The 26,725-nt window shown below is 42.9% G+C and overlaps 1 protein-coding gene across 1 annotated transcript in view; it reads right to left on the bottom strand.

Moving 5' to 3' along the window:
* Positions 1–518: 518 nt before the first annotated feature.
* Positions 519–26,725, bottom strand: part of LOC110521947 (C-Jun-amino-terminal kinase-interacting protein 2) — a 44,636-nt gene continuing 18,429 nt past the window's right edge. The window contains exons 2-13 of the mRNA XM_021599925.3: positions 23,720–23,825; positions 15,337–15,643; positions 15,039–15,140; positions 12,292–14,599; positions 11,842–12,050; positions 11,093–11,168; positions 10,245–10,417; positions 9,948–10,057; positions 9,708–9,830; positions 9,171–9,241; positions 8,960–9,058; positions 519–7,181 (exon numbers count right to left, since the gene is read on the bottom strand). Of these exons, the coding sequence (XP_021455600.3) occupies positions 7,109–7,181; positions 8,960–9,058; positions 9,171–9,241; positions 9,708–9,830; positions 9,948–10,057; positions 10,245–10,417; positions 11,093–11,168; positions 11,842–12,050; positions 12,292–14,599; positions 15,039–15,140; positions 15,337–15,643; positions 23,720–23,825 (3,757 nt within the window). The 3' untranslated portion in view covers positions 519–7,108. The remainder of the gene's footprint in view (positions 7,182–8,959; positions 9,059–9,170; positions 9,242–9,707; positions 9,831–9,947; positions 10,058–10,244; positions 10,418–11,092; positions 11,169–11,841; positions 12,051–12,291; positions 14,600–15,038; positions 15,141–15,336; positions 15,644–23,719; positions 23,826–26,725) is intronic.

Below are 26,725 nucleotides of genomic sequence, written 5' to 3'. Positions count from 1 at the left end.
ATATCCAATAAATGTCGTTCCACTTCATGATTGTGTCCCACTTGTTGTTGATTCTTCACAAAAAAATACAGTTTTATATCTTCATGTTTGAAGCCTGAAATGTGGCAAAAGGTCGCAAAGTTCAAGGGGGCCGAATACTTTCGCAAGGCACTGTAGTATGGCCAATATACCACAGCTAAGGGCTGTTCTTAGGGACAGTGAAGGGCTGTTATTAGTGCCTAGATACAGCCCTTAGCCGTTGTATTTTGGCCACCACAAAACCCAGAGGTGCCGTATTGCTATTATAAACTGGTTACCAATGTAATTAGAGCAGTAAAAATAAATGTTTTGTCATACCTGTGGTATATGGTCTGATATACCACAGCTGTAAGACAATCAGCATTCAGAGCTCGAACTAACCAGTTTATTACTGGGGTTGGGATTTTACTCTATAAATGCACTTTAGACAGATGATTCATAGAAATTGTGATCCAGCAGCACAGTCACACAACCACAAGAAAGAGACAGTCAGACGCATCCCGACATCAAGCATATAGTTTATTCATAAGATCAAACCCATGACAAGGCAGTTTTTATGTGTTTTTATTTTACATTTTGACAAGTCCCCCTAATGATACAAGATAGATGAATGTGTTTTTGTCACATACTGATGCTCTAGTTATACAGTGAATAATATTGTTTATGGATTTAAAAAAAAGGAGATTAACTGTTAACTGGATGTCTGAGCTGCTATACATGACTAGGGGATACTTGGTGGTTGGTTGGTGTACTTTAGCTATCAGGGAAGTTCAAAGGGCTTCAATTAAGCTGTTATAAGACAGTGAAAATACATGAAACAAACTGGTACAGTTAAGAGATGGCACACATCTGGAGCTCAAAGCCAGAGGTGTGGACTTGAGTCACATGACTTTGACTCAATTCACAAATTTGATGACTTGAGACTCAGCCTGATAGAAAATAAAATACCTTGATTATCTGGCCAGGTTTTGGAACGATTTGACTCCGTGGAGAGCCAGAGACAGTATCGCACTTGCAAAAAACAACAACATATTGGCTAGTGAAACGCACACATGGACCTATGATTGGACCAGCAAAGTCACCCAACACTGGGTGAGTTAGCGTAGTGAGAAGGTTTTAGGGAGTTGAAACTGAATGGGCAAAATATATATATATATTTTTTATACATATTTTAATAGGCTATCTATAGCCTACCATTTGTATTGTATATTTATACAATTGCTTATTCGATCTGGTCATTAACATAGGCCTACGGCATTGAACAATTATTTGTAAAACATATCATCTGTGCTTCAGAACCAAAAAGCTGCGGGTCTTGACTGTTGACCAATGTCCAGTCATCAGCATTGGTGCGCAAAGGCGGTCGCACACATCCAAATAGTGACCAAAAAAGCACTTGTTTAATTTTCTCCGATTTTGCCTGGTAACAACAGAGTAGCCTGCCTACATTAATATGATCCATATAAAGTACCGTTTAGCAATGGTGATTTCATTTATCATTTTCAAATTTCAGATATGGCTTAGTTTGGGTGGGTTATAATTATACAGCTCAGTGGTAACATCACACTACCTTCAATACTTATGGGATGAAGATGTAACATATTCTGGCGAATTAATTACTTATTTGTGAGGAAGAAAAAGGCTAGACAGATCATGCTTTCCATCCGATCCGGCAGCCTCTGCTGCATACAGGTATGCCATTTGATCCTGCTAGCTCTGGACTCCAGCGAAGTGACAATGACCACGTTTACATGCGCACAGTAGTCCGGATAGGAGCTCATATCCCGCTTAAAATCTTATTCGGCTAAATTGTTTACATGCACCTCTGATATCCCGCTCACGAGTAACCGTGAATAAACAGAATATTCCCAATTTAAATTAATATGGGCTAAATGGGATAGTAACTGAAATATGGACACTGACTGTAGGCCTATTACCTCTCACACGTAGCGGAGTGAGTATAATTTGTGGAACGTTCCAACTTTGTAAATAACAAGGTTGCCAACAAACAACGCATTCAAAGTTCTATAGTGGCAGAATAAGATACCGGGTAGGTTGTTGGCAGTTTGGTTAAATTTTTCACTCACCACATTTATTCAGAAGAATGTATATCCTTGATCTGGTATCCTATGGACAAACATTAAGAATAATCTATGTGGTGAGTTGATGCCTATTTAGCAGCTAGATAGCTAGGTGAATTGATCGTGCAACTTTGTATGCGTTGTTTGTTGGCATCCTTGTACTTCACGAAGTTTTTGGAACAGATTCATGTTGGAAGTGGAACGTTCCACAAATTATACCCACAACATATAGCATAATAAAATATTAACTCCTTCAGAATTATGCATTTATTGCAGTAAAATTATACAACAAATGTTAATTTCGTCATGGGAACAGGAATGGAGAAATATTATTTATTTATTTTAGCATCTCGAGAAAATACAAATGCCAGGGTAATGTGTTATCTTTGACACTGTAATGCAAGCAGACATATGCACCCAAGCCAAACTGAAGTCTTATCAGAAATGTGTTTAATTGTTCTCAGCTTTTCTTTTCCTTAAAACCAGTCAAACTGATTACATTTTGCACAGGACCAATCTTTCCACTGTTTTGGAGTTGTTGCATTTTCTTTCAGGTACCTAAACAAAACAGACAACTTTACCGGTATTTACTAGATTACTAATGCATTCATTCTATCAATGTAAGACATTATTCTGGTGAGCACTACTTTATTTAGTCTTCTGGGGCAACAATTTATGACAGAAGAGAAGCTGCATGTAGGCCTATCTAACCATAGTTGACAAACAATTGGCCTACCAAATGTAGTAAATTATATGGCCTACCAAATGTCAGAAGTTATAAGCAGAAAGTTGTCTAAATTAGTGGTGAATGTAGCTAGTCGGCTATACGGTCCAGTATGGAGTAGCGGCAAAATACATTATTATGGAATTATGGTGGATTGAATTTGACAGGTAGCCCACCCTTTGAAGTGATTTGACAATCTGACGAAAACGTCATCGTAGAACCCCATGGTCTGCACAACACAACATATGCGCAACTGAGCCTGCGCAGACAGCGAAAAATAACAGTTAAGGGTATAAGTTGTTTACATCCCGTCTAAAATCAGCATATCCCAGACATTTTATCTGGGTTTCTCATAACCGGGACAAAAGCTTTTTTGGGTTATTGTAATTGGGATATGATGTTTATATGCACCATCTCAAAAACAGAATACTTGAGTATCCTGAATAATAACGGGATATTGGTGTGCATGTAAACGTGGTCACTGTGACATGATATCCCTAGTTGATATCGACAGCTAACATGAATGACTTTCAGCTCAAAATGCAGGTGTAAAAGGGTTCTGACTTATGTTTATTTGTGTATCTTTCGTTTTGAAAATGCATCACCGTTTTTTGGCCGTAATGATAGGCTAAATTTGAGCAGCGATTCTGCGCACCTTTGCGTGGGGGGGGGGGGGGGGGGTCTCGAACTTTGAACCATTCCTTTTTGGGGGTTGCGGGTCAAACAGTTAGAAAACCACTGAGCTGGCAAACAGATTGCTGATTTGCTGAACAAGCTATAGGATCGTGTGCAGCGCAAACGTCAAATTGTAGGGACAGAGGATTGTCATAAATTAATATACATCTCATTTTTTTTTGCTGATGATCAAGAATATGAACCGTTTACTTTGCAAGCTCATCAGCAATGGGGCATCAAGCAACAATTTCTAGCATAGGCCTACTGGTGTTTTGGTATGTCAAAATTGCTTGAAATGTATAATTTACTTATAAGGCTTGCATTTGGAATTTGGTAAAATAAATTATTACATAATCAAAATGTGATGTTGACAAAATAATGAAAAGGGCTGTCTGGTAGCCTACATTTTTTTTAAACAAGCCTTTGCCTGTATATTTTTTATTTTTTTACTTGATTTGAGACACAAAAAAAACTTGCGACTCGACTCGCTCTTAGAATGCAAGACTAGGACTTGACTCAAGACTCAACCCGTTCTACTTGGGACTCGATTTGAACCTTGTGACTTGAGATTTGCAGTGACTCGAATAATAGTGACTTGGTCCCACCTCTAGTTCCCGTGTGAAAGCAGAGTCTGAAAGCTATTTTAATTGGTTAATCTTTACTACTCTGCTCTATCAGCGGATTGGCCAGCACTTGAGTGGGTGTGGCATTGGATATCAGCAAGGTGACACTTTACGTGTGTCCCCTAATGACAATGTCACAGATTTGCCTAAAAGCGGTGCTGCTGAAGCCTGTCTGTGGGGTGAATGTCTGAGTTAGCAAGAACTTAGTGGTTCACAAAACATAGTGGTTTGATGTAGAGACAGTGACGTGTATGGAAACGCAACACGATCAAATTAAAACAAATGATAAAAGGAAATGTACAATGTTTTCTCTCTTTCCATTGTGGTTTTCATGGTTCTTTTTTGAATAGGTCTCCTTTTATTTGACATATTCCATTTCAATAACATCCTTAACGTAAAGGACACAGCACTATCTTGTTGACTCTCTATAGTATTTACAGGATCTAACCGACAGCAATACACATTTAGATTATACCCTCTCTCCCCTCCTACTGACACCACTCTCACAAATAATAAACTGGTCACCATGGAGGTCCCATGACTCCTCATCACCAGCGGATCAACAATGCTCTCCTCTACAAGATCTTCTTCTTGCTGTTTGATACTTGTTGAAGAATAAAAGCAGTAGAAGAAGTAGACAAGCATCCCTCGCCTTCTACACTCAACCTGATATTGGGGATTGCAGTATGACACCTGTTATTTCAATTCATTCTGTGTTGGCCACCTCTCTACTCCCTTCATCTGTTTAGATGTTATACTGTAGGCTACAGTATGCTATGTGAACTGGAAAAGACAACTGTAGAAAGTAAAATGTCCTATCATAAGTACGCAAACGATGTACTGTATATTACCTATGATAAGAGTGAAATCAAGGAGTATATGTGGAAAGGTCAACTTCTCAGTACATGTATCAGGCAGAATATGAGCCATTAGACATTGTAAAGTCAACTTCTAAAACTGTTGGACGGACCAAAGCAAGCCTATTATATCCAAGAAACTACCAGTCTTTCAATGGTGGCACTTCAATATCAAATCTTTTTCTAACTTAAAGGGGAACTCCTCTCAAAAACGATCTTTTTGTATTTTTCCATAAATGATTAGCATTTTGCATCATCATCATGGTGGCCGGTGACATCTTGAAAGTCTAATATCTTGAAAACTTAAATGCTTAAACTGTCTATCCTCATTTTGACTTGATCCACCTTAAAAGAGAAGGTAGAAGGACACAGAAGGCACCACTACTTTCTTAGTCAGCATTATCGATGTCATGACTTTACTTTCCTTGTCGCCTTATGGACAGTCAACCAAGGCCAATCTGGCCTTATTCTCAGTGGACTCAACTCAAACAGGGACGGACACCCACCTGTACAACAGTGCTTCCTGTGAGGGAGTAGTGTTGAACAGTCAGAACCGTGGGATTATGGCTTCTCCTGAAGAGGACCTTCAACTGTCCTCAACCTGATATTCAGACTGATTATCTCTGTACATGTACATTAGGACACTTCACAGTTGGACCAGATGGAAAGGAATATAACATTGGATTGTTTCTGTAATACTGTATTTGCATCATTAGAAGTCCAGAAGCTGAATGATTCTCTCTCTTTTTTTATCTTTTTTTTTAAATCTTTCTCTCTGTTCACAAAGCACTGACAGTTATCGCTGTTTCCATAGCAACCTCTTCCTGCCACTGCTGTGTTTGGAGATTTGATCAGAGGAGCTGTTGTCCAATGACAGATGACTACTGAGACAGTTATGGACCATGGTGGACGGGGCTTACTATCAGGTCAACATCATCAACATAAGTCAGAACCCTTTCAATGTCAAAATGACCAATATGATGAAGAGCCTCCATTGCAAAACTGAGGCTTCATTCCATTTTAGCCCCTAGTCCCTTCCCCTAGCTCCTGCTCAGTGTTCACACCCACAGATCTGAAAGGATCTGGATAGGTGTAATAAATATGATGGCAACTCCATTTAGCTTAATTGAAGGGCTAACTGTGGCCATCACCACGTCGCTTACACCTGCTCGGTCCTTTGAGATCTGACGCCAGTACATTTTCAAACTATGAATAAAAAAATGGTGGACTTCAAAGCTGGGGAAGGAACTAGAGAAGAGAACTGGAACCAGGCATAAGCCACATAACACAACCAGTGAAAGGATAAGCTCTCTGAAATAGGTCCAAGTCCCACCAATTGTTCCTGACCCACCATTTGGTAAATACTGGTCTAAAACATCATCCCTCTCTTCCTTTCTATTTCTTTATTTTTCCTTTCTTCACTTCCTCTTGTTTGATATTGGTTGTGGATGCTACTTTCATAGTTTGTATGAGTCATCTGTATTTGTCTACTGCCTATACATAGGTGTTCCTAATGTGTATATTTACAGATCACACTTTCTTGTACACGATACAGGTGTGAGCTCGGACCAATCACATCAATGTACTCTCTCTCTTCTTCGATCTTTGAACAAAAACATATTTACACCAAACCTCACCTGACCAAATAATATGCTTCATGTCCTCTTGATTTTTGCGCCATTTGTGTGTCCTAATTTTCTGTGTGTGATTGTGTGTGCATTACCCTCCTAGCCATGCATTGGAACATGTGAAATAGCAGTAGTAGGAATTTCATTGTTGTTATTGTTTTTTAAACCGAGGAGGATACATAATATCTAAAATACGGTACCAAGACTTATTCCTAGAACCGTATCATAGAAAAAGAAACAGGCAATCCATCTAGAAGATGGAAAATAAATGTATAAACAAATGAATCATTAAATAAGTCAATAAATTAATAAAACACGTCGCATACTGTAGAACGGAAATTAACATTCCAGTTTTAGAGGGATACTGTATATATGGGGTATTTTACAATGGAAAGAAAAGCCACCAGTACCCCCTGGTGGTGAGATTGATGAACCTACACAAGCAGCAGCAGGAAGAAGCGGAGATGGTTGTCATGGCAACACTTCCTACTTCCTGCCTGCTTTACTCCAGGTAGATGTCTTCGGTGGGGCAAGCGTATTCCAGGTGCTCCTGGTAATACTCCTGGAAAGCCCGTCTAGAGAGCAAGACAGAGAACAGAGGCCTTAGCTTAACAAACAGATGTCTACAATCAAATCACCCTGCAATAATGTCTCAGCCAGACTCACATCATGGTTCTAGCCCAAGATGAGCATCAGCTTAGTAAACATTTACCCATACCATGAATTAATGTCTGAAGCCTTTCTGTCCACTAACCCTGACTCCCCAGCCCATACCGTCCTGCTCTGCCCTCTGCTTTGCTGTGTCGACCTTGAACCATGGCCATCTTTAATAATTCAAACCCAATTTGCCTGATTCAGACAAGACAGGAACTACAGACATTATAAACCCCAGCTCACACACACACTCCCTCCCTCTGTCTTTCTCTGTCTCTGTCTCATTACTCAATACTTTGTAATGACTTTTCTTCTCCTCTCCAGCATGCCAGCTGAACTAAAGGGCTTGATAGTCTATGGTTTCCAACATTCTTATTCAGACCACAGTATAACAGTTTGTCATATAAGCAGTAATGACCGAGATTGGGAGATAAAGCAGTGCTAAAGCATTGTTAGGCTCAACCCTAATACACCCCCCCCCCCCCCCCCCCCCCAGCCCTGCCTCTCTGTTTTGCACTATCCCGCAAGCCACATCGAGTCAGAGGGGTCTTCCAATTCAACTCTGAATGAAGGGTAGTGCCATTTCAGTATTCTAGTTGGCCCTCCACACTAAGTAAATTGACATGCAGACTTCCTTTCGTGTGGTTGTCAAAACTCCCAAAACTGCAACCCAAAGGTCTAAAGTTGCTTCAAGAAGATGGCTGGCAAAAATACTAGGATGGAAACACATGTAAGTAATCCTAACTTTAAAAAACAAATTACGCAAAAAATGTACAGTTCAGAGGAATGTGTTCGTTAATGTATACTGAACACAAACATACAATGCAACATGCAACAATTTCAATGATTTTACTGAGTTACAGTTCATTTAAGGAAATCAGTCCATTTAAATAAATTCATTAAACCCTAATCTATGGACTTTACATGACTGGCCCAGCCAATCAGAATGAGTTTTTCCCCACAAAGGGCTTTATCACAGACAGAAATACTCAGTTTCATCAGCTGATAGTCTCAGATGAACCCGCAGGTGAAGAAGCCGGAAGTGCAGGTCCTGGGCTGGGGTGGTTACACATGGTCTGCGGTTGTGAAGCCGGTTGGGAGTACTGCCAAATTCTCGAAAACAATGTTGGAGGTGGCTTATGGTAGAGAAATGAACATTCAATTCCCTGACAACAGCTCGTGGACATTCCTGCAGTCAGCATGCCAATTGCACGTGACAAAACTGCACGTTTTAGAGTGGCTTTTTATTGTCCCCAGCACAAAGTGCACCTGTGTAATGACCATGCTGTTTAATCAGCTTCGTAATATGCCACACCTATCAGGTGGATGGATTATCTTGGGAAAGGAGAAATGCTCATAAACAGGGATATAAACACAGAATATGAGAAAAATACGCTTTTGTGCGTATGTGATCTTTTATTTCAGCTCATGAAACATGGGACACACAGTTAACATGTTGCGTTTATATTTTTGTTCAGTATAGACAAACATGATTATGCATATTTTTTGGTCATCACTACGGGGGCACAGCCAATGCCTTACGGCAACTTCAATAAAACAAACAGTGCTGTGGAGAGGCTCTACATGCCTAGGTTTACAAGCACAGCTTAAAGGGGATTGAGAATCATACTCCAAAGTGTGTCCTATAGCAGAGATGGGTGTGTGAAAGGGAGACTCTGAAGTACTGTATGTGACTCACCCAACACTCTCGGCCACACGCCGCATTGACTCCTGGGAGACAAAGACGTGGCAGGCGAACCTGTTCAGCATGGGGTGTTTAGTGATGAAGCCAAAGTAGCTGAGGAGTGAGAGAGGGGGTTAAGTATAAACAAATAAAGTTGAAAGTTCTACCTTTATTCTTTGGTGTTTTATTGTCTAATGAAATCTATCCTCAACATTAACTTTCATACCAATTGTTTTTGGGGTGGCATCCACAGAAAGAGATGTTCTTCATCTGGAAGAAGTGACTACATCTGTCAAACTGGAGAGAGAAAGGGAGGGGGGAGAGAGAGATACTCATATTATGTGGTAGTTTCAGCATCCTTTTGATTGCACTACAGTCGCTTAAGAGTCTCTGCCAAAAACATATATGTCCCTGTTACGTCCCCAGTTTCTGTGTTGTGGTTTGTTATGTGTGTGTTTCAGGGTGGCTTCCTGAAATCCCCCAAGCAGCTGATTGGTCGACTCCATGGCTAATTTACTTTCTTTGCTTTGGTTCCGTCCAGACCCTTTTCCCCATATTACCGTGTGAAGGAATAAATTCTTATTAAACGGTAAAATCTCTGCCTTTTGTCATCCTTACTCGCACCTACAGTCCCATACCTCCTTCACTTCACAGGGAGTTGAGCTGTAGCAGGGAGTTGCGTTCCCTCTTCATAGAGGCGTGCGTAACAGTCCCAGTTTACACTCCTCTCTTACCCTCACTTACACCTCCCCATATCTCTCACCTCATCCAAAGTGTCATATTCGTCCTCCAGGCTCATCACCAGTTTAACCCCTTGTAAACTAATCTCCAGCTCACACAGAGAGGGGGGTCTCACATGGACCGTCCGCTTCCGCGCTATCGCAATCTGACAAAGAGAGAGTTCGATACAGATCAACTTTGTTAATTGAACACTGTTTCAGACTATTGAGCACTCTATGACCTGTTAGTTTACCCAACCCAGAGTGGTGCATTTCCTGTTTACCTTCTGCATGGCGGCACAGAGGATACCATTGCCTTGGTGATAGGGCACCTCCACAGAACCCAGGAACTGAACGCTGAAACTGTCCATCCAGGCTGGGTTCCTCTTCACTCCTACCGGAAGTACACACACAGGAGGTGACATCAGACTGGAGGCATTTACGTACCGTCTATTTTATCTTATTGACATCCAGGTTATGTGTCTCCAGTGATGACATACTCTGTATAGAAAGGGAACTTTCCAGTAAAACTGTGCTCCTACCAGACATGAACGTAACGTTTATGTCTCTCTATCACTCACCCATTATCTCCTTGAACTGCCCTATGACCTCATGGGCATAGAAGGCAGGGAATATCCCCATCTCTCCCGTCCGCATGTTGTAGCCTCTGTACCAGTAGTCATCCTCCTCCTCCTCGACATACAGAGGGTCGTCCACATCCAGCTCCAACTCATCAACATGTCTAGGGATAAACCTGTAGGAGGCAGGAGACAGAGGGTATAGATACACACACATTACTTGGTTTTAGTGAGGAGGAAGCAGCATCTGTCTGGGTATCAGGTGACTCCCCGAGGAGAGGCTGTTAGCTGAAGAAACAGCAGAGACACATTTAGGGATGGAGGGAGGAGGGGAGAGAAGAGGGAGAGTGGTAGGAAGGGGGAGGGGAAGTGCTGAATGATTTAGGTTTATAAAGGTTAGGGAGAGAGGAATGATTCAGTTACTGAGGAAAGGGGAAACAGTGAGCACACACACAGTGAGGCCCAGGTGGTGGCAGGCTGGTGTGTGTATAGCTGTTCCCCCTGCAATTTCACTAGGGCCATGACACCTGCCCTGTCTCACTCTCTCCTTTCCTCTCTTCCTCCCTCCATCTCTTCTTCCCTCCATCTCTCCAGACCACTAGTGATTCACCAGAGTCACCTACTGCACACAACCATCCTTTATCCCATATCACCTACAATCCATAGTGCATGTGTGGGACTAAGAACAAAGAGTCAAACAGATAAGAGATTATAACATACTCCCTTGAAATGATAACGTTACAATAATTACATTTTTTTCTCTGATCATGATTTCAGATTGCTTGTTGTGTTGCTCTCTGTTTATATAACACGGTATGTCTGTAAATTATGTTCTGAATGCTATGACTCACCTGTATACAGCCCTGTGTGTCTGGTCCCTCTCCTCTCCGTTGATGGCACAGGAGAACAGCCCAAATGACTCTGTACCTGCACAGGTAAACACAAACAGTGAGATCACTGATACACACGTTGGGAGGGACATTAATATAACCCATAGGACCTCTCTGAATAACATCTAAATGAATTATAACTGCATCGGTCAAAATAACTCATTATAATGAAATTCTTCTTCTTTCCATTTGTAATAGATCCTTAATTATGTAGACGATCCTTCAGTGATCTTTTATCATGCTACATCTTGGGAGAGCTAACATGAACACTCTGGACTCAGTAAATGAGACATATTCAGTTGGGATCTAACTTGGTACAGGCCTGAACATGAATGAATACAACAACCACGTCTCAGTCACTAGTAAGCACAGTCATGGGTGGTACTGATAACTCAAAAATGTACTCAAAAGGCATACGTGAAATATGCAAATAAGCCTAAACACAGCGTAAAAAAACCCACCCAAAATAAAACCTCTATCAACGCAGTTCCACAAAGAGCCATAAACGTATTTTTGTAGAACCATTTATGATAGTTCCTTTTGGAATCAAAAATAGTTTTTTGGCGCTCTTGATTTTTCTATGGGTCTTCAAAGAACCATCCCATTTAAAGTTTGTTCAAAGAAACTAAAATGGTTCCCCTATAGCATCACTCTGAATAACCTTATTTGGTTCCAACTGGAACCTGTATCTTTAAGTGTAGGATACGTACTAGAGGATCGTGAAGTGCTGTTGACAAATACGTTGAGGAACTTCTTGGAGAAGTGCATGTCAGCCTCAGGGGAGGAGTCTTCTGACGAGCTGAGGAGTTCTGGCCGCACCCCTCCGTTCCCCCGGAAGTACCCCACCTCCCCTGTCCCCAGAGGGTCCTCATCACACAGTGTAGACAGCTCACTGTCATCACTCAGCACAGAGGTGCATCTGGGAAGGGCACGGTTCACACAGGTTAGTCATAATAGCTTAATAGAAGAAGACAATATAAAAGCATCCATAATGCACTATAAAGTTGACTCCTGATAAATCAGCTTGGGACTGTTGTGACAGCACTGACTAAACAGGAGTAATTAAACAACTTGATGTAAATTACTTTTAAATTGCCAATAGAATAAAATTCAACTAAACCCTTCCACAACAAAGATGGGCCCTTTCTCCATGTAAGTACCTCCTGAGGCTGACCAGCTCCAGTGTAGTGTTCTCATCCACCACCAGAGTGTATTTCATGGAGTCGTATGCCAGACCGTCGTCATCCGGCTGGGACCGCAGAGGGAGGTCTCTCTCACACAGGGTGCGTTCCTGCTCCAATAGGGTGAGGTCCCGGACACTCTCGTCGATGGGCGGAGAGCTATCCAGGTACTGGTGGCTGCCACCGTAGGATGACTGCTTCCTCAGGCAGCTCAGGAATGGGGAGGAGTCTCCCTCTTCCTCTTCCTCATCATTGTCAGTGGAGTAGGTGAGGCTGAAGCATCGGTTGGTCTGGGCCGTGGGGATATCCAGGGTCATGCTGTGTTTGACAGTGTTGATGCGTTCCAGGGAGGCCGTAGAGTGTACGTTGGGCTTGGCATCTGTCTCGCGGCCCTCGTCCTTGTCAATCGCCACGCTCTCACTCAGAATGGGAGAGTCCAGCTCCTCCGTACCCTCCAGCATCATCAGGTCGTTATCGGGCTCCACAGTATCGTCATCTTCTTCATCCTGCCTCTTGGTGTTTTTGCCTGATTTAGGGATGGTGATTTCTTTCTCAGAGTCCTGAGTGTGATTGTTGTTTGTGGATACCCTGTTGCCATAACGCTCCACAATCACCGGTCTGATGGTGTCAGCTGTGGGATTGCTCTTGTACAGACAGGGGCCAAATCTATCGTTGGCTTTCCCTGTATTCCATTTGGGCAGCTCTGCACTCTTCTCCATCTTCTCTCTCTCCTTCCACTCCTTCCTCAGACCCTTCCCTTTTTTATCCTTCAATTCCTTCGTCCCAGATTTCAGCATTCTTTCACCCGCAGCGTCGGTGAACGTGACTGGCTCGATGTCTGAGGAGGGTGATATGGTGTCTGAGACGGACACTGACCTCTTGAAACAGTCCTCGGGACAGCTAATTGGATAAGACCCCTCCAAGATCATCTTGTTCACCAGGTTGTTGAGCAACCAGGGTGAGTCTGAATTCTCGCTCAGCTCGTCCTCGCTCTCCGACTCTGACTCTCCCTCACTGTTACCGTCGTAGTCGTCAGCATGAGTGGGTATGAGTCTGGGTCCCACTGGCAGGTAGAAGGAGTGTTTGAAGCTCTCCAGGCTGTGGTCGGGTTCTATCTGGAGTACCATCTGTTTGGACCTTCTGTCCTCCTCACAGCGTGGGGGTGGGGGCAGGGCCTCATCTGGGTCAGCCTGGTGCTCATAGGGCAATTCATCATAATCATCTACACTCTGTAGGCCCATCAGAGCCTGGCCGTCATCATAGGGCTCTGGGGGCAGGATGGGGGAGTCAGCAGGGGGGGGGGTGGCTAGGCTGGGGGAGGGTAGTGGTGAAGGTGAGGGTAAGGGTGAGCCCACTTTGATGGGGTCTGGGTGGCCAAGGAGGAGTGATACCTTCATTCCCACAATGCTGCTGTCCTGTTCTAACTCGTTGTCAGGGCCCAGTTCCTGGTCGGAGGTGGGTGAACTGGCCTCCTCGATGGAGTTGGTGAGGTGGGAGGAGCGTCCACTACTACTGTCATCACTGGTCATGTCCAGCTCTGTCTCTGAGATGGAGGAGATCATATTGGAGACCAGGGGTCCGCCGCAGGCAAACGCTGCCTCCAGCTCCCCCTCAATGTCTGATTCTGACCCGGGAGAGCTCAGGTCATGCTCTTGGTCTGAGGTGGCGTAGCACCGCTTGGCATTCATGTCAGCGATGCCAGGGTCCGAGGACGGAGAGGTGGAGTCATTGGCCGCCTCATTGGCTGTAGCTGGAAGCTCGCTCTGGTCAGTGTTTCCGGATTGGTCGAGAACATCAGAGCGGCTTGATGGCATATAGCTGGAGAAAAAAGCCAGCTCACAGGGCTCGATGGAGGGGAACTCAACGTAGACTGAGCTCTGGTTCTCCTTACACGCCATGTCATAGGTCTCCTTACACATGAACTCTACGTCAAAATCTTTCTCCAGCTCCTCACCCGACAGAGGGGTGTCAGCTCCGTCATTCCCCCCAATGGGAGCAGTGGAGGACAGGCATCGGCTGGTCCCGTCTGGATCGTTTTCCAGTTCCCGGTCCAGGCCTGACTCAGTAGTGACCGTGTAGGTGTCGGTGGGACGTCGCTGGGTGGACATGCAGGACCGTGAACGTTTGTGGTTGTGGTCAGTGTTGTTGAGGTCGTGGTCGACCTCGGTGTCAGAGCACTGGGAGTGGTCATCCAGGGATGAAACTCTGGAGGTCAGAGTTGAAGGGTCGGCTGAGGAGTTAATGACCTCGTTAGAGCCCAGGTGAGACTTGTGTTGACCAAAGGAGCCTGTTGGAGAGGGAGAGGAGAGGGGATAGAGAGAGAACAGAACAAGTAGAGATAAAATGAAGAGAGATGATAGAGGTTGAAGGAGATGAGAATGCAGAGAAGAAAAGAGAGATTAGAATTGATCATGAGAACATTATTGCAATAGCCACTTTAAACCAGAAGTCACCAGAGTAGGGATGGCAGTGATGGGAGCAGTAGATAAACAGACCTATCTAAACTATGCTCTGTGTTGGGCCCAAACACACAATAACAAATTAATTCTCACCAATTGGACTTGGAACGTTTGGTGTCAAAATGGAGCCCATTCTTTAGAATCCCAAACTATGTTTGCCAAAGTCTATATCTATAGCTCTGGCCAGTGAGGACAGGACGACTACACGACTACATGTTTATGGGGGATGACTTCTGGAGGGCGGTCATTTTGTTTTGGGGGGGGTACCTTTGCTCTGGGACGCTGGGGCCTGGGGGGCTGTTTGGGAAGGGCACTGGCATGTCACGTGGCTCCCATCTTCCAGACATGAGTGGGTTGGAGACAGACGGCCTGCACGCAAAGGACAACAGCTTACAGTAACATTTAAAGACACAGCATAAATAGACAATACTAGGTAGATATATTATCATACAAACATTTGTAGAAAACCTTTTCCTTAGAAAGCTAGGGTATTTGAGAGGAAATAAGCTGCTAGTTGTTGGTAGTGGTTTATTATTGGTAAGTAATAAGACAGCACAGTATTCACCTTGTGAGGTGGGCTTGCGTAGAGAGTGCTGCCAGCTGCCCTTCTTTGGAGAAAGACTGCTGTTGTTGTTCAATGAGTCCTGAGAGAGAGAGAGAGTGGTGGTGAGGTTAAGGGTGGTGGGCCGGCTCTTCAGAGTGCCCAGGGTAGGGGAAGGAGGAAGGGAAGCGGAGGGGGAGGGTGGAGCATCAGGGTCCACCTCCTCTTCATCCTCCTCATCCTCGTCATCGATCATCTCAAACTCCTGGAAGTCGTCCTGGAAGGAGCAGACCTGGTGGTGAATATCGCTCTTCTCCAGAATCAGACAGTCCTGACAAAGAGAGAGAGAGAGAGAGAGAGAGGGAGGATATGAAGGGAGGGAGAGAATGAGTGACTAGTGGTATGGCAGAGATTGCTTTAACAATATTTTAACACTGTGAGAGGCTGAAATGCAATGCTGTCAGCAAATTCTCAAATGCTAGTATGAACAAAAGCAACAACCCCAGAGTCACCTTCCTGGGCTCATATACAATAGTTTTCAGAGAGCTGTGGGACAGTTAAACCCAGAGCAGCCTACAAGAAGAATATAACACTGCAGTATCCCATCAGCACACAAACACACATCAAAGCACTGTGGTAGGCTGGGGCTCAGGTGACTTGTCCACTCTGTTCCAAAGTCTAGAAGGGGGGAGAGAAAGAGACAGAGAGAAAAGGAGAGAGAGGGGTAGATTGATGATGCCTCAGGTTTCAGCTGTTTTACAGTAAAATTCAATTTAAATTAGATTCAGATGTGTGTGTGTGTGTGTGTGTGTGTGTGTGTGTGTATGCATGTATGTATGTATGTATGTATGTATGTATGTGTGTGTGTGTGTGTGTGTATGCATGCTTTTGTCCAGGCTAAAAGCACTCAGTACATCTTTGTACTGTATATATTTGTACATGCAAACTGTATGGGGAAATAGTCACTGTACCATTAAGTCTTTTTTTTAACCTTTTATTTAACTAGGCAAGTCAGGTCTGGCAAAACCCAGACAACACTGGGCCTATTGTGTGCCGCCCTATTGGACTCCCAATCACAGCCTGGAATCGAACCAGGGTGTCTGTAGTGACACCTCAAGCTCTGAGATGCAGTGGCTTAGACCGCTGCGCCACCCGGGAGCCCTAATCACAGTCTCCAAGTGAAAAGTTGGTGGCAATAATTATAGATGATATCTTTATTTATTGTCTTAGTCGCTACAATGTGAATAGACACGTTGTTACATCACTCACTACAATCAACACAACACTATATTGCTTTTGACAGGGAGAACACTGGATTGAATATATTCTAGCTATCCACTTTGCATTTGAACAGCACAGCACTTTCCTCATCGGTCTCTCTTTCCCTACTCTCTCTCAGCATCAAAGCCCACCTTCTTGTCCTCTTCACACAGGACTGCTAACGCCTGCTAAACCTTAACACCAGAGAAACTAAAATCAACCGTCAATCTAGAACCCAGGGGAAATCTAGAAGATACACGTACAGCACAGTTTCTCAGAGAAAGTCAAATGACAAAGCCTACTGTACAAGAAACATGGATCGATTGCTTTTTATTAGTATTGAAAGAAATGTTGCGTGTGATCACAATGGTAGATCTATTAATCTTAAAAAGTCATACTGATAGTGTTGTGTATTGGTAATGTATTAATATTGTAATGTACTCATAACAATATTACTCCATAGTGGACATTTAAACATCAACATCATTTATCTACAGTTAAACATCACCAAATCAATAGGAATGGAATGACTACATTCTGCTCCTTGGTGGCAGTGGTGACAGTGGACAGCTATAAATGTGAATGTGGATCAATCCCCAGTTCTCAGGTACCCAAGGACATCCCACCATGTTGGTCCAGACAGAGCTGACATTCCCTCCCTTCTACAGGCCAGGCAGCCAGCCTGGCGGAAGCACAAACCTTCTGCTGACTGAATGAGTTTCCCCTCTCTCCCTGTCTCAACGATAGGAGCCAGCTCCATTATATCCAGAGGAATTACATTGATAGGAGGGAGAAAATGTTGCTGTACTGTTTGTTAATGTGACATTTGTCTGTGTTTGTGTCACATTATCGGTTCATTACATTCTACTTGTATATACATCCAACAACAGGAGACCAAACTCACATACTCCTAATACATCTATGTTAATCCAAAAACAGATAGATTAATAATGATTGGTCCTGGTTTATCAATACCATTTAGTGATTGATTAATAACACTAATGGCTCCTCTCCATGCCCTAATTATACAATGCAGTCGGAAAGTGTTCAGACCCCTTGACTTTTTCCACATTTTGCTACGCTACAGCCTTATTCTAAAATGGATGGGAAAAAATGGAAATAGCTTATTTACATAACTATTCACACCCTTTGCTATGAGACTCGAAATTGAGCTCAGGTGCATCTTGTTTCCATATCATCCTTGATGTTTTTAAAACATGTGGTAAATTCAATTGATTGGACATGATCTGGAAAGGCACACATAAGGTCCCATAGTTGACAGTGCATGTCAGAGCAAAAACCAAGCCATGAGGTTGAAGGAATTGTCTGTAGGGCTCTGAGACAGGATTGTGTCGAGGCACAGATCTGGGGAAGGATACAAAAAAACATTTCTGCAGCATTAAAGGTCCCCAAGAACACAGTGGCCTCCATCATTCTTAAATGGAAGAAGTTAGGAACCACCAACACTCTTCCTAGAGCTGGCCGCCTGGCCAAACTGAGCATGGACTGGGAGACTATTCAAGATCGAGGGAAAGATGAACGGCGCAAAGTACAGAGAGATCCTTGATAAACCTGTCCAGATCACTCAGGACCTCAGCCTGGGGTGAAGGTTCACCTTCCAACAAGACAACGACCCTAAGCACACAGCCAAGACAATGCAGGAGTGGCTTGGGGACAAGTCTCTGAATGTCCTTGAGTGGCCCAGCCAGAGTCCGGACTTGAACCCGATCGAACATTTCTGGAGAGACCTGAAAATAGCTGTCCAGTGATGCTCCTCATCCAACCTGACAGAGCTTGAGAGGATCTGCAGAGAAGAATGGGGAAACTCCCCAAATACAGTTGTGCCAAACTTGTAGCTTGAGGCTGTAATCATTGCCAAAGGTGCTTCAACAGAGTACTGAGTAAATTATCTGAATTTCACACCATGATCAATTTCACCTGTACTCGTTATTGTCTCCATCCCCTTCAGGTGTCGCTAGTTTTCCCCAGTGCATTTATTCCTGTGTTTCCTGTCTCTTTGTGCCAGTTCGTCTTGTATGTTTCCGAGTCAACTAGCGGTTTTCCCGATCTCTGGCTTTTTGCATTCTCCTTTTTCTAGTCCTCCCTGTTTCCGGACTTTGTACCCACCTGCCTGACCATTCTGCCTGCCTTGACCATGAGCCTGTCTGCCACTCTGTACCTCCTGGACTCTGATCTGGTTTTGACCTTTTTGCCTGTCCACGACCATTCTCTTGCCTACCCCTTTGGATTAATAAATATTGTAAGACTCCAACCATCTGCCACCTGTGTCTGCATTTGGGTTTCGCCTTGTGCCTTGATACTGAACCCTTATGTAAATGTAATATTTCAGTTTTTATTTTTTATAACTTCGCAAAAAAAATTAAACCTGTTCGTTACAGTATGATACTGAATTACAGAAAATTACTGGCAGCACAGTAGCCAGTTAATTACTGTAGATTTACAGGACAAAATATGGTATGGTACTGTATTCTGTGGGGAACAGCATTGTCACTAATGGGTGCACCAAAAATAGCCTCTTACAAAGCACGCCTCAAAATATGGTAATGAGACATTTTGCCGCCCACAACATTTTTTCTACAATGCAGCATAATTCATAGTATGCTTCTGTAAATATACGCAAAACAGGTAAGTTATTTACTTTAAAATTGTATTGTAAAATTACAGAAGTGTAGCAGAATGACATTGAGCCCCCATAATGTATTGCTCTTTAGTACTGTAATATAGAATTACAGTAGCTAACTTAGTTTTTCTGTAAATTTACAGCAATTTATTACAGTGCCGGTAAAGGAGAAAGCTACAAGAGTATCTGAGACACACAGACCCACAGGCCCCATTTGTCTACTACCCCTTTGCTATGGCATATTATGAATAATATATATGTGCAGGGGCATTAATCACTGTTAGAGAGAGAGCAAGAGAGAGAAAGAGAGAATGAAAGAAAGGATGGAGGTAGAGAGGGAGACTCACTTCACCTGATAGCTCAGTGATTTATGCCCGAGTCTGACTCAAGGGACTGAGTATCCTGTCTGCTCCCAAAATACTGACAGCCCTCTCTCATTCTTCCTCTCACTCCCTCTTTCATTCATTCATTTTGTATTTCTCTTATAATTTCTCTCTGGTTCTACTCCCAAAGATTGATAGATACCAACAGGGAAATAAGCCATTTGCTTCCACCCAACCAGGCTTTCACTGAGATTCATTATACACGGCAAACAGAGAACGGAAGACAACTCATGCTCATTTATAGCTCATCTCTTGAGCTCGTCTGTAGCTCATATCTAACTCCCAGACACAGACAAGTCACGAGACTGAAGGGGAAAATGCAGAAACTGTCCGAGTCAGGAGTTAACCTCCCTTTTCTCTTCACTGAAGCATTATGGGAAATATGTGTTCTCTCCTCTCTATCTGCATGGGAATGACAGTGAGGACATGTGGGAGGACCAAAGTCAGTAAAAATCATCATGATGATATTCAGAATGTCAACATTAGGAATAACAGAATTGGAATTGCTTCTCTGTGCGTAATGGGGAAATGAACAATTCCTAGGTTGATTATTTATGTGTGTACAGTAACAGTCAAATGTTTACCTCTACATGTACTCATTACAAGGTTTTTCTTTATTTTTAAAATTTTCTACACTGTAGAATAATAGTGAATACATCAACACTATGAAATAACACATGGAATCATGTAGTAACCAAAAAAAGTGTTAAACAAATCAAAATATAGCCACCCTTTGCCTTGATGACAGCTTTGCACACTCTTGGTATTCTCTCAACCAGCTTCACCTGGAATGCTTTTCCAACAGTCTTGAAGGAATTCCCACAAATGCTGTGCACTTGTTGGCTGCTTTTCCTTCACTCTGCAGTCCAACGCAATTGGGTTGAGGTTGGGTGATTGTGGAGGCCATATGATGCAGCCCTCCATCACTCTCCTTCATGGTCAAATAGCCCTTACACAGCCTGGAGGTGTGTTGGGTCATTGCCTTGTTGAAAAACAAATGATAGTGGGACTAAGCACAAACCAGATGGGATGGCGTATCGCTGCAGAATGCTGTGGTAGCCATTCTGGTTAAGTGTGCCTTGAATTCTAAATAAATCACTGACAGTGTCACCGGCAATGCACCCCCACACCTCCTCCATGCTTAATGGTGAGAACCACACAATGCAAAGATCATCCATCTGTTCACCGACTCTGCGTCTCACATAGACACAGCGGTTGGAACCAAAAATCTCAAATTTGGACTCATGTTTCTTGGCCCAAGCAACTCTTCTGCTTATTTGTGTCCTTTATTAATGGTTTCTTTGCAGCAATTTGACCATGAAGGCCTGATTCACGGAGTCTCCTCTGAACAATTGATGTTGAGATGTGTCTGTTACTTGAACTCTGTGAAGCATTTATTTGGGCTGCAATTTCTGAAGCTAATGAACTTATCCTCTGCAGCAGAGGTAACTCTAGGTTTTCCTTTCCTGTGGCGGTCCTCATGAGAGCCAGTTTCATCGTAGCGCTTGACGGTTTTTGCGACTGCACTTGAAGAAACTTTCAAAGTCCTTTAAGTTTTCCAGATTGACTGAACCTCATGTCTTAAATTAATGATGGACTGTTGTTTCTCTTTGCTTATTTGAGCTGTTCTTGCCATATTGTGGACTTGGTCTTTTACAAAAAAGGGCTATCTTCTGTATACCCCCCTACCTTGTCACAACACCTGATTGGCTCAAACGCATTAAGGAAAGAAATTCCACAAATTAACTTCTAACAAGGCATTCCAGGTGACTACCTCATGATCCTGATGGAGAGAATGCCAATAGTGCAAAGCTTTCAACAAGGCAAAGGGTGGCTACTTTGAATCAAAATATATTTCAGATTCTTCAACACTTTTTTGCTTACTACATGATTCCATATGTGTTACTTCATAGTTTTTATGTCTTCACTACTATTCTACAATGTAGAGAATAGTCAAAATAAAGTACACATTTATAAAAACCCTGAAATGAGTAGGTGTGTCCAAACTATTGACTGGTACTGTGTGTGTGTGTGTGTGTGTGTCGCAGCTTACTACAGTTCAACCAAGTCAAAAAAATTAATTACACGCATGAAAACATCTGTTTTCCTCCTTCTCAAAGCATTCTGGGTCATCTTCAAAAATACATTAGTAACTGCAGCAATTTACACCAATAGTATGGAGGGAGGCGTGGGCTTAGGTTGTAAAAACATTATCACATTTGAAACATTTAAATCTTCTCTCCAAGAAATGCCCTTTCTGGTATATTAAAAAAATCCAATGATTGAAGACTAATATCTCTGCTCCGGGACATAATCAGTTTAGGTCAGTTTAAGATGGTAAGGGTGTGTGTGCGTGTAACTCAAAGGGAGCCAAGCCTAACCTTGAAAGGGGTATGCAGATTAGGAAGTGAACAATGAATGGTTATTAATCAGAGATGGGGATTGGGCAGAGGGATAATCCTACTTTTCTGATTGGTTGTCAGCCTTGAAGATCAAAGAAAGTGCTAAAAGATTACCTCTACAAAATTATTTCAGTGCTTTATCACACACACATACAGCACACATACAAATACAGGCACATGTATAAACAAACAGAAACCATTTAACTGTGTGATAGAGGCTTAATGGGCTGATGACAAACACCCAATCAAATACATAAAACAAACACACATGCACACACACACACACACCACTCTCCAGCTCTGTTCTTAATCCAGAGTGTCAGTCCAAAGTCAGCAGGATTAGTTCCTTTGGGGCTGGGCGACTTGGTGGGGGTGGGTTTGATGATGTAACATAACAAAGAGTGACACTGTCTCTGGCATACACCCACACATCTGTGGACTGAGCAGTCAGGGCCTGTTTGTTCCATTGGGTGATCTGCGTTTGATTGCAAGGATAAAAGTGTTTCCCTTAACTTGCTTTCTGAGGTTGTAGGCCCGGGTCGTCTCTACACACTGACAAATTGCTTTGTAGAAAGAACTTTGCATGTGACTGAAAAAATATAACTCAATTGCCCAGTTTTTTTTGTTGTTGTGCGATTAATGAGGCAGAAACAAAAACATGTCTCTTATGGGGAAGAGGAGGAATTGAGGTAAAAAGAAGGGGTTTAAGGTAGGATCTCTCTGAACAGAGCTCTAGAAAGCAGCTAATGAAGGAATGAGCAGTCAGGGGAGAGGGGAGAGAGAGAGGGAGGGAGTAGAGAAGGTGGAAAGGAATGATGCGGGAGGACTGTCTCTGCATAGCAGCAAACTGCACTGGGTTATTCACCCTTTTCTGCAGCTATGGCTCAAAGCCACATAAAACATTCACATCCCTCAGGAGAGAGAGAGTGGGAGGGAGAGTGAAATGGGGAGAGAGATAGAGAGGGAATGAGAGAGAGGGAATGAGAGAAAGGGGTGACAGATAAATAATTAAAGAGGGAAACAGAGAGATAGAGAGAGAAGGAGCAGACCCAGTGCTTCTCCAGTAGTACAGGTCTGTAGATTATTTCCAGAGCTCGTACACTAAGAGGGGATTTGAGTTGTACAGTACAGTACCATTCATATTCTACTCTGATGCTGGAACTGATGTTGATAGGATGGAAATGATAGGGCAGGACTGAGCTTAGTATAAGGTCACTAATGTAATGAGCTCTGGTAACACAGGTATTAACAGCAAGTTACACTGCCACTTATATAAGAGATGAGCCGAGTACACACAAATTGGCAGTTATCACATCCAATGGCTATACCGGGGAGTCGATCACTCTCTCTCTCTCTCTCATATTCAATCTCTCTGTCACCCACAGCAATTGTCAATCAAAGCCCTGAGCACCATGTGTTGGCAGATTCACACACAGCCACACAAAGAAACCCAAACAGATTGACAGCCAAGGTGCTTTGCTTCAAATTTGTAGGAAGACCTTTGTTTTCTATCTGTACTATAGGAGGAGCTTTTAGTTTACACAACAGTAGTTTGAAGCCGTCTGCAAGCTAATCTATTTATTGATGAGAGCAGAATAGCCCCCAGAAAAGTTATTAATTACAGACATGCTGTTTCACTACATTATATTGGTGTATGTATGTGCCTGTGTGTTTGTGTATGTGTGTGCATGTGTATGCTTGCATGCGTATGTGTGTTCCACCTTCTCGTATGGATCAGAGTCGTAGTTGAGTCCTATTCCACAGTCATCTGTGATTTCAGACAGATCCTCATCATCAAACTCCTCCAGACTGATGTCATGGGCAGGCCTGGAAGAACGGGAGGGAGAGCGTTAATATTTACACATAGTACACACACACCTACACACAAACCTTTTGTGATTTCACCTCCAGTCCTCATGTACCTACCCACCACCCTTCAGGAGGTGAGCATCTCTCTGAGTGATGCCCACACAGAGTGCTCCGACCCTGGGGACGACTGCTCTGAGATATGGCCCATCACTATTTAGTTCTGTGCCTCACTCACCAGACACAAGAACCCACACATCCTCCATATTTTGCTTTGCTCTGTAAGCAGACAGAGGAGTTCAGCCATTATCCCCCCCCCACAGTTTGCAGACAACAGTTCATGAGCTCATTATCTTGTTTTCTATAAACCATCTGTATAACTGTGGTCCATTAGTTACAACAGAAGCTCAGCTATCTACTCCATTAGTAAGATACTTTTGTAAGGCTCAGAATGCTGCAATGCAGGTTTTCTAGTGAGGACAGGACATTCCAGACAGGGCTTAGTACAGATGTATACAGACCTACTGTGAAGCAGTGTCAGAAAAAACATCAAAAGGTGGAAACGTAAAACTAGATCATTGTCTAACTGGGCAAAATTGCATACCATAATAGTGCTAAATCAGAAATCATGGCTAGATCATAAACACACACACAGAACTCCTGACCAGCAGCAGCCTACAATGTGATACAGGGAAATTATTTGGGATGTCATCCATTATGAATTGCTGTCTAAAAAAATAAACTATTTAGGCCTTTGTGAACTCTCCTTACTGTAATAAAAAAAAGCAACTACAGGACTGTTGTCGCTGATATCACTGTGTATCACTATCTCCAATTATGTTAACATTAGACATCTAGGCTGAGTTGCAATGAAAAAGCCATATCTCAGACTGGCCAATAAAAAGAAAAGATTAAGATGGGCAAAAGAACACAGACACTGGACAGAGGAACTGAGCATCCCGGAGTCGCCTCTTTATTGTTGACATTGAAACTTGTGTTTTGCGCGTACTATTTAATGAAGCTGCCAGTTGAGGACTTGTGAGATGTCTGTTTCTCAAACTAGACACCCTAATGTACTTGTCCTCTTGCTCAGTTGTGCACTGGGGCCTCCCAATCCTCTTTCTATTCTGGTTAAAGCCAGTTTGCCCTGTTCTGTGAAGGGAGTAGTACACATCGTTGTACGAGATCTTCAGTTTCTTGGAAAATTCTCACATGGAATAGCCTTCATTTCTCAGAACAAGAATAGACTGATGAGTTTCAGAAGAAAGTTCTTTGTTTCTGGCCATTTTGAGCCTGTAATCGAACCCACAAATGCTGATGCTTCCGACACTCAACTAGTCTAAAGAAGGACAGTTTTATTGCTTCTTTAATCAGAACAACAGTTTTCAGCTGTGCTAACATAATTGAAAAAGGGTTTTCTAATGATCAATTAGCCTTTTAAAATGATAAACTTGGATTAGCTAACACAACGTGCCATTGGAACACAGGAGTGATGGTTGCTGATAATGGGCCTCTGTACACCTATGTGATATTCCATAAAAATAAAAAAAATCTGCCATTTCCAGCTACAATAGTAATTTACATCATTAACAATGTCTACACTGTATTTCTGATCAATTTGATATTATTTTAATGGATGAAAAAGTGTTTTTCTTTCAAAAGCAAGGACATTTCTAAGTGACCCCAAACTTTTTAACAATAGTGTAGGTCCTGGATGTCAGGAAGATTGGCCCCAGTGATGTACTGGGACGTACGCACTACCCTCTGTAGCGCCTTACGCTCAAATTCCGAGCAGTTTTCATACCAGGCGGTGATGCAATCAGTCAGGATTCTCGATGGTGCAGTTGTATAACTTCGAGGATCTGGTGACCCATGCCAAATCTTTTCAGTCTCCTGAAGGCAAAAATGTGTTGTTGTGCCCTCTTCACAACTGTCTTGGTGTGTTTGGACCATGTTAGTTAGATGGTGATGTGTACACCAATGAACCTGAAACTCTCGACCCGCTCCACTTCAGTCCCGTCGATGTTAATGGGTGCCTGTTTGGCCCACCTTTTCCTGTAGTCCATGATCAGCTCCTTTGTCTTGCACACATTGAGGGAGAGGTTGTTGTCTGACCTCCTCCCTATAGGGTGTCTCATCGTTGTAGGTGATGACGCCTGCCACTGTTGTGTCGTCAGCAAACTTAATGATGGTGTTGGAGTCATAGTTTTCAAGCCCTGCCACATCCGACGAACGTCAGAGCCAGTGTAGTAGAATTCAACCTTAGTCCTGTATTGAAGCTTTGCCTATTTGATGGTTGGTGTCAATGCATAGCGGGATTTCTTAAGCGTCCGGATTAGTGTTCCGCTCCTTGAAAGCAGCTCTAGTCTTTAGCTCGGTGTGGTTGTTGCCTGTAACCCATAGCTTCTGGTTGGGATATGTACATACGGTCCAGAGGTAGACCGATTAATCGGCATGGCCGATTAATTAGGTCCAATTTCATAACAACCGGTAATCTGTCTTTTTTGGACGCCGATTATGCCCGATTACATTGCAATCCATGAGGAAACTGCATGGCAGGCTGACCACCTGTTACACGATTGCAGCGTCAAAAGGACCTTGTGGCGGCAATGAGCCAAGATAAGTTGCTAGCTAGCATTCAACTTATCTTGTAAAAAAAACAAATCAATCTTCACATAACTACAGTACACATGGTTGATATTACTAGTTTAACTAGCTTGTCCTGAGTTGCATATAATCAATGCGGTGCCTGTTAAATGTATCGAATCACAGCCTACTTCAACTTTGCCAAACGGTTGATGATTTAATTAACAAAAACACATTCACGAGAAAGCACATTCGTTGCACAAATGTACCTAACCATAAACATCAATGGCTTTATTAAAATCAATACACAGCAGTATATTTTTAAACCTGAATAT

The sequence above is a fragment of the Oncorhynchus mykiss genome, chromosome 1 (assembly GCF_057628025.1).
Source record: "Oncorhynchus mykiss isolate SJ-2025 chromosome 1, ASM5762802v1, whole genome shotgun sequence".
In the NCBI taxonomy this organism is placed as follows: Eukaryota; Metazoa; Chordata; class Actinopteri; order Salmoniformes; family Salmonidae; genus Oncorhynchus; species Oncorhynchus mykiss.
This window is presented reverse-complemented; position numbering and strand designations above follow the sequence as displayed.